This window comes from Nyctibius grandis, chromosome 5, assembly GCF_013368605.1.
Source record: "Nyctibius grandis isolate bNycGra1 chromosome 5, bNycGra1.pri, whole genome shotgun sequence".
Taxonomy (NCBI): Eukaryota; Metazoa; Chordata; class Aves; order Nyctibiiformes; family Nyctibiidae; genus Nyctibius; species Nyctibius grandis.
Window position 1 is genome coordinate 763,773 of NC_090662.1, and position 12,722 is coordinate 776,494.

General features: G+C 65.2%; 1 protein-coding gene across 4 annotated transcripts in view; it reads left to right on the forward strand.

The window, feature by feature from the left end:
• SBF1 (SET binding factor 1) overlaps nucleotides 1-12,352 on the forward strand; it is a 74,317-nt gene extending 61,965 nt beyond the window's left edge. The window contains exons 26-42 of one of the 4 annotated variants that reach the window (XM_068401659.1): nucleotides 16-223; nucleotides 1,760-1,956; nucleotides 2,044-2,181; nucleotides 2,983-3,075; nucleotides 3,367-3,444; nucleotides 4,014-4,198; nucleotides 4,376-4,552; nucleotides 5,739-5,840; nucleotides 5,915-6,100; nucleotides 7,175-7,301; nucleotides 7,387-7,517; nucleotides 8,233-8,466; nucleotides 8,767-8,877; nucleotides 9,116-9,327; nucleotides 10,195-10,282; nucleotides 10,371-10,502; nucleotides 10,631-12,352. In XM_068401659.1, the coding sequence (XP_068257760.1) occupies nucleotides 16-223; nucleotides 1,760-1,956; nucleotides 2,044-2,181; nucleotides 2,983-3,075; nucleotides 3,367-3,444; nucleotides 4,014-4,198; nucleotides 4,376-4,552; nucleotides 5,739-5,840; nucleotides 5,915-6,100; nucleotides 7,175-7,301; nucleotides 7,387-7,517; nucleotides 8,233-8,466; nucleotides 8,767-8,877; nucleotides 9,116-9,327; nucleotides 10,195-10,282; nucleotides 10,371-10,502; nucleotides 10,631-10,729 (2,498 nt within the window). In that variant the 3' untranslated portion in view covers nucleotides 10,730-12,352. The remainder of the gene's footprint in view (nucleotides 1-15; nucleotides 224-1,759; nucleotides 1,957-2,043; nucleotides 2,182-2,982; nucleotides 3,076-3,366; nucleotides 3,445-4,013; nucleotides 4,199-4,375; nucleotides 4,553-5,738; nucleotides 5,841-5,914; nucleotides 6,101-7,174; nucleotides 7,302-7,386; nucleotides 7,518-8,232; nucleotides 8,467-8,766; nucleotides 8,878-9,115; nucleotides 9,328-10,194; nucleotides 10,283-10,370; nucleotides 10,503-10,630) is intronic. The other 3 variants (XM_068401660.1, XM_068401661.1, XM_068401662.1) reach the window with 3 other exon arrangements.
• The last annotated feature ends 370 nt before the right edge of the window (nucleotides 12,353-12,722 follow it).

Sequence of the window (12,722 nt, forward strand, 5' to 3'; positions counted from 1 at the left end):
CCGTTGTCCCCACAGTGTCTGAAGAGATGGACAGAAGCACTTTGACCCCCACCACCACCATCAAACCTTCGGACAAGATGACCATCAACCACCTGGTGGAACGAGCCTGCTGCCGTGACTACCAGCGGCTGGGGCTGGGCACCCTCAGCAGCAGCCTCACCCGCTCCAAGAACGAGCCCTTCCGCATCTCCACCGTGAACCGCATGTACGCCATTTGCCGGAGGTGGGTGAGCCTCAGCGGGGCCGCGGCTGGGGACGGGGGTCCACGGGGGCAGGGGAGTTGCAGGGACTGGGGTTGTTTAGCCTGGAGAAGAGGAGGCTCAGAGGTGACCTTAGTGCAGTCTACAACTACCTGAAGGGAGGTTGGAGCGGGGTGGGAGTCGGCCTCTTCTCCCGGGCAACCAGCGACAGGACAAGAGGACACAGCCTCAAGCTTGGCCAGGGGAGGGTCAGGTTGGACATGAGGAAGCATTTCTTCTCAGCAAGGGTCATTAGGCATTGGAAGGGGCTGCCCAGGGAGGTGGTGGAGTCCCCATCTGTGGAGGGGTTTAAGAAAAGCCTGGCCATGGCACTTAGTGCCCTGGTCTAGTTGCCATGGTGGTGTCAGGGCAATGGTTGGACTCGATGAGCCCAGAGGGCTCTTCCAACCTCACTGATTGCGGGATTCTGTGACAGTTGGTGGCCGGTCACCAGTGGTGTTCCCCAGGGCTCAGTGTTGGGGTCGATTCTGTTCAATATCTTTATCAATGATCTGGATGAGGGGATCGAGTGCTCCCTCAGTGAATTCGCAGATGACCCCAAGCTGGGTGGGAGCATTGATCTGCTGGAGGGCAGGAAGGGTCTGCAGAGGGGTCTGGACAGGTTGGATCGATGGGCCGAGGCCACTGTGTGAGGGTCAACCAGGCCAAGTGCCGGGTCCTGCCCTTGGGGCACAACAGCCCCCCGCAGCGCTATGTGCTGGGGGAGAGTGGCTGGAAAGTGCCTGGGGGAAAGGCCCTGGGGGTGTTGGTCGATGGCGGCTGGATATGAGCCAGCGTCGTGCCCAGGTGGCCAAGAAGGCCACCAGCATCCTGGCTTGTATCAGCACTAGTGTGGCCAGCAGGACCAGGGCAGGGATCGTCCCCATGTGCTCGGCACTGGTGAGGCCGCACCTCAAATCCTGGGTGCAGTTTTGGGCCCCTCACGACAAGAAAGACCTTGAGGTGCTGGAGCGAGTCCAGAGAAGGGCAACGGGGCTGGGGAAGGGTCTGGAGCACAAGTGTGATGGGGAGCGGCTGAGGGACCTGGGGGGGTTTAGCCTGGAGAAAAGGAGGCTGAGGGGAGACCTTCTCGCTCTCTACAACTGCCTGAAAGGAGGGTGCAGCGAGGGGGGGGGTCGGTCTCTTCTCCCAGGTAACAAGTGACAGGACGAGAGGAACTGGCCTCAAGTTGCCCCAGGGGAGGTTTAGATTGGAGATCAGGGACAATTTCTTCACTGAAAGGGTTGTCAAGCACTGGCACAGGCTGCCCAGGGCAGTGGTGGAGTCCCCATCCCTGGGGGGATTTAAAAGCCGCGTAGATGTGGTGCTGAGGGACATGGTTAGTGGTGGCCTTGGCCACTGGGTTAATGTTGGACTCGATCTTAAAGCTCCTTCCCAACCCAAACGGTTCTGTGTTTCCATGAGAGGCCAACGGGGGGGTCTGTCCCGGTTTGGGGGTGCTGCGGGTGGGCTCCGCTGTGCCCCGCCGGGCTCCGCAGCGCCTCCGCTCCCTCCCGCAGTTACCCCGGGCTGCTCATCGTGCCGCAGAGCATCCAGGACAACACGATCCAGCGCATCTCCCGCTGCTACCGGCAGAACCGCTTCCCCGTCGTGTGCTGGCGCAACTCCCGCACCAAGGCCGTGCTGCTGCGCTCGGGGGGGCTCCACGGCAAGGGCGTCGTCGGCCTCTTCAAGTCCCAGAACGCTCCCACCGCAGGTGCCCGTCCCCCCCTGGGCAGCAGACAGCCCCCTCCCCGGGTCTCCTGCCCGTGGCAGAGTGGTGATGCCCGTGGCTCTCCCCCAGGCCCCTCGCCGACCGACTCCACCAGCCTGGAGCAGGAGAAGTACCTGCAGGCCGTCATCAACTCCATGCCGCACTACGCCGACGCCGGCGGCCGCAACACGCTCAGCGGCTTCACCTCTGCCCACATGAGCAGCTCAGGTGAGGGGCTGCGGGGGCGCAGGAGGGCTCGTGCCCGTGGGGCCCGACCGTGGGTCGTGCCAGTGCCTGGGCAAGCCGGGTGAGCTGCTCTCCGGGGCCTCCCAGAGCTCCCAGTGCCCTCCGTGGCTCGTGGTGGGGATGGGTTTTGGGAAACCCAGTAGCCCTGGACCTGCGAGCACTGGGAGGCTGTGCTGGGATGCGGGGGCTGTCTGGGGACAGACCCCGCTAGCCAAGGTCTCGGGGCGTCTGCACCCATGGGAAGCCTCGGTAAGTCTCTGCCTCCCTCGCTGTCCGAGCAGCCAGAGCTCTGCCGTGCTCCATCATTCATCCTCTGTCCCCATCATCCCCCCCATCATTGCTGCAGAGGTGACAGGGGCCAGCGGGACCGTGGGGGAGCCCAGCCCGGGGCTCCCTGTACCCCGGGGAGGAGAGGACGTGCTGGAAGCCCCTCCGAGGCCTCTCCCCTGGTGTGGGGGGACGTGCCTGGAGCCGTGGCTGAAGGAGGGAGGGTCAGACCGGCGGCGGGGGGGACAGAGGAGTGACCTGGTGTGGTGGCGAGGAGCCGCAGAGCAGGGGGCTGCCAGGCTGCGGCAGGGCCTGGGGGTCCTGTGAGGCTGCGGGAGGGCCGAGCCCGGGCTCGTGCTGCTGCACCAGGTGCCTTTTTGCTGGGAGGCTCCGGGCGCTCCTGCTTGCTGCCGCTTTCCCTCTCCGGCCCCTTCCCCGTGGGGGGAGGCGAGGCGGGAGGGCCCCTGTGGGGCAGCGCGGCGAGGCCCGAGAGCTGACGTTTTGTTGGTGCTGCAGATTTCTCCGACAAGAGGCAGCCTAAGCTGGGATCGCTCATGAAGCAGGTGATGGGAGGGAAGGACGATGGGCCCGGTACTGTTAGCCGCGGAGGTGAGGACGTGCGAGGGAACGCTGCCTCGGGGGGGGCCTCGCCAAGGCCCCTGCCTCGGGGCAGCTCCTCTAGAGTAGCTGCTTCCCCTTTGCCCCCCCGGAGCTCTGTGCCGTGGGGCAGCTGCAGGGAGGGAGGGAGGGACGTGCCGCAGCACCCCGGAGCCATCGCCTTCATCCCACCCATCGCTCCGTCTGAGTCCCCGGGCGCCTCTTCTCGCCCGGGGGGGGGGAGCGTGGGGTCGGCCTCGCCGCGGTGCCCTCGCTGAGGTGGCTTTCGTCCTGTGCCCCCAGGGCTCGGTCACAGAGCTAGGGTCATCACTCTGTCCACCCCCAAGTGCGTGTCGGCGAAGGGCCGCGAGTCGCCCCGAGGTACGGTACCGCCGGGCGCCCTAACCCCCGCCCGGGTGCTAACCTCACCGACTGACCCCCCCACACGCACTCCCACCCTTCACACCACTAATGCCCCGGTAACACCCCACCTCCACCCACTAACGCCTGCCCCCAGCATGTCGCTGGCCGGGGTCCAGCTCGTGGTGCCCGCGGTAAGTACCGAGCCTGTCCCCGGCGGATCCCGCAGCCTCCTCTCAGGTTTGCTTTAGGCTCCTTGCGCATCTGCTGGTGCTTGGGTGGTGGTGGTGGTGGCCAGGGACGGGGGCTAGCTGGCAGGGAAGGGGGTGGCTGCGCAGGTGATGGGGTGCAGAGCTGCCAGGGTGCCCATATCCACCAGGCAGGACATCCTGCAGCACCCAGCAAGGAGAAGGAGCCAAAGCAAACCTGGTTCCCAGCACCTCCCCAGCATGTGCTCGCAGGGCTGTGGTGGGGTGGCAGCAGCTCCAGCTGCTCGCCCCGGTGCCAGCCCGGCTCGGGGGGACGTGGCCACCGGCGCAGCCCACGAGCTGGCCGCGTCCCCCCCAGCCTCACGGCCGGCTGTCTCGCAGGCAAGTGGGGCAGCATCCGCGGCAGCGGGCGCATGAGCAGCTACGCCCTCAACATGGAGATCGGCTCGCGCCTGGCCGGGAAGGACCTGCTGGGCGCGCAGCACAACGGCAGCCCCGCCGAGGCCAGCTTCCTGCGCCAGCACCGCGCCTCGCTCTACATCATCGGGGACAAGTCCCAGCTGAAGGTAACCCCGGCGCCCGGCCACGGCCTCCTCGGGGCGGGGGGTCCGCTCGGGGCGTCTCAGGAGCAACCTGGTCTGGTGGAAGGTGTCCCTGCCCGTGGCAGGGGGTTGGGACTGGGTGGGCTTTAAGGTCCTCTCCAACCCAAACCAGTCTGTGAGTCTGATTCTCTGCTCCCTCAGGGGGTGAAGCCGGACCCGCTGCAGCACTGGGAGGTGGTGCCCATCGAGGTGTTCGACGTGCGGCAGGTGAAGGCCAGCTTCAAGAAGCTGATGAAGGCCTGTGTGCCCGGCTGCCCCTCCACAGACCCCAGCGTCGCCTACCTGCGGTCCCTGGAGGAGTCTGAGTGGTTGTCCCAGGTCAGAATCAGAATCAATGAGGTTGGAAGAGCCCTCTGGGATCACCGAGTCCAGCCATTGCCCTGACACCACCATGGCAACTAGACCAGGGCACTAAGTGCCACGTCCAGGCTTCTCTTAAACCCCTCCAGAGATGGTGACTCCACCACCTCCCTGGGCAGCCCCTTCCAATGGCTAATGACCTTTAAGATCATCACAGAATCAATGAGGTTGGAAGAGCCCTCTGGGGTCATCGAGTCCAACCATCGCCCTGACACCACCACGTCACGGGCACACCAGTGCCAGCATGGGCGCTGACAGGCGATCGTCTCGCGGCTTCTGAAACCTGGCTCTTGCGGGGTCCGGTGAGCCCATCGCCAGAGGAGGCCACGGAGATGCTCCGAGGGCTGGAGCCCCTCTGCTCTGGAGACAGGCTGAGAGAGCTGGGGCTGTTCAGCCTGGAGAAGAGAAGGCTCCGGGGAGACCTTCTAGCACCTTCCAGTGCCTGAAGGGGCTACAGGAAAGCTGGAGAGGGGCTTTTTACAAGGGCATGGAGTGACAGGACGAGGGGGAACGGTTTTAAACTGCAAGAGGGGAGATTGAGATGAGATCTGAGGAAGAAATTCTTTGCTGTGAGGGTGGTGAGAGCCTGGCCCAGGTTGCCCAGAGCAGCTGTGGCTGCCCCCTCCCTGGCAGTGTTCAAGGGCAGGTTGGATGGGGCTGGGAGCAACCTGGTCTGGTGGAAGGTGTCCCTGCCCGTGGCAGGGGGTTGGGACTGGATGGGCTTTAAGGTCCCTTCCAACCCAAACCGTGCTGTGATTGTGTGACGGTGAGCGCTGTGAAGGGGCTGCTATGAGGCAGGGCCAGCAGCAGGCAGGGTCACCCGGGTGGCTGCTGCTGTGCAGGACTGGTCCCATGGTGGAGCTGCTGTGGGACCGGAGCCTCTGGCTGCTGGAGGGACCCACAGCTCTGCTCAGGACACACGGCTCTGCCCGTGGCACGGTGGTTCTGCCCCACTGGCCTTGCTGTTGCAGACGAAGGCTGCCGCACAGTGTGGGAACATGGGGGTTGTGTATCGTGGCCCTGCAAAGCCCCTGCTCTCCGCTTCGTTTGGCCCAGCCGCTTCCAGGAGAAGGGGTCACTTTGCCCAACGTCCAGCAAATGAGTTTCCTGCCCCCCCAGTGACCCTTGGCTCTTACGTTGGCAGATCCACAAGATCCTGCAGATCTCGGTGTTGGTGGTGGAGCTCCTGGACACGGGCTCCTCTGTGCTGGTCAGTCTGGAGGACGGCTGGGACATCACCACGCAGGTAGGAGCCCTGCAGCTGCCCGGCGCCGCGGCCGCATCCCCACGAGCATCTCGAGCCCCACCGTGTCCCTGCAGGTGGTCTCCTTGGTGCAGCTGCTGTCGGACCCCTACTACCGGACGCTGGAGGGCTTCCGCCTGCTCGTGGAGAAGGAGTGGCTGTCCTTCGGCCACCGCTTCAGCCACCGCGGCGCCCAGACCCTGGCCGGCCAGAGCAGCGGCTTTGCCCCCATCTTCCTGCAGTTCCTGGATTGCGTCCATCAGGTGAGCTCCGAGCGCCAGGCCACTGGGGCTGGCTGCTCCAGAGCCACTCAGGCCACCCCGTGTCCCTGCTGCTGGCACTCTGGGGTCCCTGTGTCCCCACAACCAGCCCCCAGGCCACTCCACGTCCTTGCCACCAGCACCCAGGAGTCCCAGTGTCCCTGCACACCCTGGGGTCCTGGTGTTCCCACGGAGCCAGGGGTCCCGGTGTCCCCGCACACCCAGGGGTCCCGGTGTCCCTGCAGAGCCAGGGGTCCCTGTGTCCCCGCAACCAGCCCCCAGGCCACTCCATGTCCCTGCTGCTGGCACTTTGGGGTCCCTGTGTCCCTCAACCATTCCCCAGGCCACCCCATGTCCCTGCTGCTGGCACTCTGGGGTCCCTGTGTCCCCGCAACCAGCCCCCAGGCCACCCCATGTCCCTGCTGCTGGCACTCTGGGGTCCCTGTGTCCCCACAACCAGCCCCCAGGCCACTCCACGTCCTTGCCACCAGCACCCAGGGGTCCCGGTGTCCCCACACACCCAGGGGTCCCGGTGTCCCCACACACCCAGGGGTCCTGGTGTCCCCATGGAGCCAGGGGTCCTGGTGTCCCCAAACACCCAGGGGTCCTAGTGTCCCTGCAGAGCCGGGGGTCCCTGTGTCCCCGCAACCAGCCCCCAGGCCACTCCATGTCCCTGCTGCTGGCACTTTGGGGTCCCTGAGTCCCTCAACCATTCCCCAGGCCACCCCATGTCCCTGCTGCTGGCACTCTGGGGTCCCTGTGTCCCTGCAACCAGCCCCCAGGCCACTTCACGTCCTTGCTGCTGGCACTCTGGGGTCCCTGTCCCCCCACACACCTAAGGGTCCCAGTGTCCCCGCACACCCAGGGGTCCTGGTGTCCCTGCAGAGCCGGGAGTCCCTGTCTCCCTGCAACCAGCCTCTATGCCACTCCACGTCCTTGCCACCGGCACCCAGGGGTCCCGGTGTCCCTGCCACGGTGCCAGGGATGCCCTCCATCCCCTTCCCCACGGTGGCACCCAGCCAGCCCAGCCTGCAGTTCGCGGGTCCCCCGAGGTCTCAGCCGTGCTGCTCCCTGCAGATCCACCTGCAGTTCCCCATGGAGTTCGAGTTCAGCCAGTACTACCTGAAGTTCCTCAGCTACCACTACATCTCCAACCGCTTCCGGACCTTCCTGCTGGACTCCGACTACGAGCGCATCGAGCTGGGTGAGGGCAGCGTGCGGGGCCCAGGGCGGGCGGCAGCCCCGTGCCTTGCCCCACGTCACGCCCCATCCCCTCTCCCCTCTCGCAGGGCTCCTGTACGAGGAGAAGGGCGAGCGGAAGAGCCCGCAGGTCTGTAAGTCCATCTGGGATTACATCGACCGGCTCAACAAGAAGGCTCCTGTCTTCTTCAACTACATGTATGCCCCCGAGGATGGGGAGGTGAGAGCTCTGGGCCCTGCACTTCAAGAGAGATGTTGAGGTGTTGGAGCGAGTGCAGAGGAGGGCGACCAAGTGGTGAAGGGTCTGGAGGGTCTGACCTGCGAGGAACAGCTGAGGGAGCTGGGGGTGTTTAGCCTGGAGAAGAGGAGGCTCAGAGGTGACCTTAGTGCAGTCTACAACTACCTGAAGGGAGGTTGGAGCGCAGTGGGAGTCGGCCTCTTCTCCCAGGCAACCAGCGACAGGACAAGAGGACACAGCCTCAAGCTTGGCCAGGGGAGGTTCAGGTTGGACATTAGGAAGCATTTCTTCTCAGCAAGGGTCATTAGCCATTGGAAGGGGCTGCCCAGGGAGGTGGGGGAGTCCCCATCTCTGAAGGGGTTTAAGAAAAGCCTGGCCATGGCACTTAGTGCCCTGGTCTAGTTGCCATGGTGGTGTCAGGGCAATGGTTGGACTCGATGAGCCCAGAGGGCTCTTCCAGCCTCACTGATTCTGGGATTGTCATGGAACCACAGAACTATTTTGGTTGGGAAGGACCTTTAAGATCATCGAGTCCACCCGCTAACCCAGCACTGCCCAGCCCACCACTAACCCATGTCCCTCAGCATCTACACGGCTTTCAAACCCCTCCAGGGCTGGTGTCCCTGCAGCATGGCCAGGGACGTGTCCTGCCTGGCCACCACGGCCCTTCCCCAGCGTGACCCCGCTCCTCCCGCAGGTGCTTAGGCCCTACAGCAACATCTCCAACCTGAAGGTGTGGGATTACTACATGGAGGAGACACTTTCGGAGGGCCCGTCCTACGACTGGGAGCTGGCGCAGGGGCAGCCCGAGCACGTGGAGGAGGCGGATCGGCAGGACACCGGGGCCCCCCAGACGAAGCGCAAGATCATCTGGCCCTGCTACGACAACCGCGGGCGCGTGGAGCCCGACGCCATCTCCAAACTGCTGGAGGTGAGCCTGGCTCCTGGGGTGGTGTCCCCAGGGGTGGGACACTGACCCATGGGGATGTGTTTAAGAAAAGCCTGGACATGGCACTTAGTGCCCTGGTCTAGTTGCCAGGGTGGTGTCAGGGCAATGGTTGGACTCGATGAGCCCAGAGGGCTCTTCCAACCTGAGTGATTCTGGGATTCTGAACCACGGGCACAGTGGGACGGGGTGGTGGCAGTCGGTTGAGTCCCTGGGCAGGGACAGCGTCCCAGGGGTCTTGTCACCCTCCTGGGATGATGCCTGAATCCCCTCCTCACCCCACAGGAGCTGCACAACCTGGAGATGGAGCTGGGGCAGGTCCCGGAGCGCTGGAAGGACACGTGGGACAAGGTCAAGGCTTCCCAGCGCAGCGAGGCACGGCAGGAGGGCAGCAGGGTAGGCTGGGGGGGGGGGGGGTGTGATGGGGTGGGGGCTGTGTGATGGTGGGGGTGTGATGGGGGTGTGATGGGGGGGATGTGATGGTGGGGGTGTGATGGGGTGTGTGATGGGGGGTGTGTGATGGGGGGTGTGTGTGATGGGGGGTGTGTGATGGGGTGCTGGTGCTGGGCTGTGCCCGAGGGGCGCGGGGCCGTGCTCCCCCTCACACTGTGCCCTCTGCCCCCCCCCCCCGCAGACCCCCAGCTCCCTCCTGATGTCCTCCGGCCTCTCCCACCACCGGCGCTCGCTGGGCGTGTACCTGCAGGAGAGCGGGGTGGGCTCGACCCTCAACCTCAGCCTCGACAGCGACACAAGCAGCACGTCCACCCCGTCCAGCGGGAAGGCGGGCGGGCGCCGCAGCACCAGCACGCTCTACAGCCAGTTCCAGATGTCCGAGAGCGAGAACAGGCAGGCAGCGGGGGGCCTGGGGGGCCGGGGGGGGGATCCCTGTCCGGGAAGGGGGCTGGGTGGTGTAGAGAGTCCCCCCGCATCGCTCCTCATCCCTGCTGGGGTGCTGCAGACCGACGGCCCTTCAGCCCCTCGCGCCACCCTGGAGTCACAGAGTCACAGAGTCACAGAACCGTTTGGGTTGGGAAGGATCTTGAAGATCAGAGTCCAACATTACCCCAGCACTGCCAAGGCCACCCCTAACCATGTCCCTCAGCACCACATCTACACGGCTTTTAAATCCCCCCAGGGATGGGGACTCCACCACTGCCCTGGGCAGCCTGTGCCAGCGCTTGACAACCCTTTCCATGAAGAAATTGTCCCTGATCTCCAATCTAAACCTCCCCTGGGGCAACTTGAGGCCGGTTCCTCTCGTCCTGTCACTTGTTACCTGGGAGAAGAGACCGACCCCCACCTCAGTACACCCTCCTTGCAGGCAGTTGTAGGGAGCGAGAAGGTCTCCCCTCAGCCTCCTTCTCTCCAGGCTAAACCCCCCCAGGTCCCTCAGCCGCTCCCCATCACACTTGTGCTCCAGACCCTTCCCCAGCCCCGTTGCCCTTCTCTGGACTCGCTCCAGCACCTCAAGGTCTTTCTTGTCGTGAGGGGCCCAAAACTGCCCCCAGGATTCGAGGTGCGGCCTCACCAGTGCCGAGCCCAGGGGGACGATCCCTGCCCTGCTCCTGCTGGCCACACTAGTGCTGGTACAAGCCAGGATGCTGGTGGCCTTCTTGGCCACCTGAGCACACTGCTGGCTCATATCCAGCCGACATCAACCAACACCCCCAGGTCCTTTCCCACCAGGCAGACCCCTAATGTTGGCTCCCGCAGGTCCTACGAGGGGTCGCTGTACAAGAAAGGCGCCTTCATGAAGCCGTGGAAGCCTCGCTGGTTCGTGCTGGATAAAACCAAACACCAGGTACCGAGGGGCCGGGCGCGGCGAGGGGCGGGTGGGCGCTGGGGTCTGTCCCTCCATCCCTCTGACACGCGCGGGGCTCTCCCCGCAGCTGCGGTACTACGACAGCCGGATGGACACGGAGTGCAAGGGGGTCATCGACCTGGCCGAGGTGGAGTCCATCACCCCGGGAACCCCCACCATGGGGGCCCCCAAGACGGTGGACGAGAAAGCCTTCTTCGATGTGAGTGTGGCACGGAGCCAGCCCGTGGCTACGGCGCGTGGCTCCGGCAGCACCGGGGCTGCCGGCTCGGGGGGTGCAGCCCCCCAGCCCCGCTCACCCCCCTCCTCTCTCTCTCCCCTCCCCTGCAGCTGAAGACGACAAAACGAGTTTACAATTTCTGCGCCCAGGACGTGCAGCTGGCCCAGCAGTGGATCGACCGCATCCAGAGCTGCCTGTCGGACGCGTGAGGCTGCCCCAGAGGAGCCGCTATTCCAGGCACCGAGTCTCCGGGCCCCGGCACGTGGAGCAGAGGCAGCGCCCGCCTCACCGGGGCTGACCGGAGCGGAGGAGATCGATGGCCTCCGTCCCCTCCCCACCTGCCAGGGCACCCTGCGGCCCCGCAGCCCGGGGACAGGAGCAGTGCGTTACACTGGTGGGACGGGGTCGTGGAGGGACTCGTTGCGTTGAAGCAGGCGGGGGGTGCGGGCGGGTGCCTGTCCTGCTCTGTCCCCCCCACCCAGGCCTGTCTGAGCCCTGTAATTAGTGTCCCCCTCCCACGCCACGGCCCCGCTCCGGCTCTCCGCAGCAGCAGGAGGGGGTGACCCTCGCCTCCCCCTGCCCCGTGCTGCTGGGGGAAGCGGGAGCTGCCCGCCTCGTCCTCCCCACGGCTGCCGGAGCATCCCTGGTGGGGGGACAAGCCCTGCTCCCCCCGACCTGCTCCCCCCACCCCGCAGCACAGCGCCTGCCCACAGCCTGCCCGGGCCTTCGCGCCCGTCTCAGGGTGCTGGTGTTGGTGGTGGTGGCACCCCTGAGCACCGGGACCCCCCTGGGTGGCAGCAGGCAGACACCCCCCCCAGGCCCGTGAGCCCCGGCTGCCCCAGACGTGCACAGGCACAGAGGGGCTCCATGATGTGGATGTGGCCGGTGCCTGCTTGGGCTGTGACAAAAGGGTCCCTGTCCTTGCTTGGGCACAGGCTCTACGTCCGTGGTGGGGGCATGTCCCCCACGGGAGGTGCCAAACGCTGCAGCCTCCTGGGTGCCCTGGTGCCGTCCCCTCTGTCCCCTTGTGTTGGGGGGGGGAGGTCCAGGCTGGCCCCCAGGACGAGGGGTCCTGCTGGGCTGCAGCCGAGGGTCCCCGGGGCAGGGACACGGCTGGGCACAGTGGCACTGGCAGGTGCCCCCCACTCGCTTTGCACAGGTCACCCCCCCCCAGCCCTCCTGTGGGAAGGAGGGGGCAGCACCTCGGAGGGCCCCTTCTCCCCCCCCCCAGACCCCCCTGTGTCCCCCAGCTTGTGCCCAGGCCGAGCCTGCGGGCAGCAGGGGCTCAGCAGGACCCTCCGCTGCGGGGTCTGCGCGTCCCCCCCCAGCCCACTGCCACCTCCCTGCTCGTTGCTGTCACGGGGTCAGTGCAGAAGGGGGGGGAATCGGTACAGAAACGGCTCCCGCAGCCCCTCATCCCCCCCCCGGCGCTGGTGCGGACACAGTGGGGGGGTTTGGCCTTGCTCCCCCCGAGGGTCGCTCAGGACCCGCTGCCGGATGGGACCCGGCCCCACAGCCCCCCCACACACCCCACACGCTCAGCCGCCTCCTCTGCCCGTCTCGTTTTTATGGGAGCACCAGGTTTTATGTCCGTGCAGCCCCTTGTACAGTCTTACCCCCCCCCGGGCCCCCCCCGTGGTCTGTTGTACAATAACGGCCGGTAGCTGGTGTCACACGGAGGTTTTGTAACTTACCCGAGCAGTTGTAGATTATTGAAGTTTCTGTACATTGTGTCAAACATACAGAGTCCTTGTATTGTATTGTGCCTAGAGGAAAAAAGGTTATTATATAAAGAGAAAAACTAACGGAATTTAATAAAAAAATTAATATGACGCGTGCCCTTTGGCCTCGCTGGCACCGGCATCAGCCACGGGATGTGGGCTCGGCTCCTGGCCCAAGGGGACTCGGCTGTCCCCTGCTTTGGAGGGACGGAGCCTCAGGGAGAGGTGCTGGCACGGCACCGGGGACTTGCCCGAGCAGACTCTGCCCCAGTCCCCGCAGCCCCCGTGGCCAACAAGGACCTTTGTCCTGCGCTGCCCTGGCTCATGCTGGCAAGGTTTGCTCTTCTTCAAGGGACTCGTTTGATGAGCCCAGTGTCACCGTCACCAAGGCTTGGCTGTGCTGGGGTGTTAGTCACAGAGTTGTTTGGGTTGGGAAGGAGCTTTAAGATCATCGAGTCCAACATTACCCCAGCACTGCCAA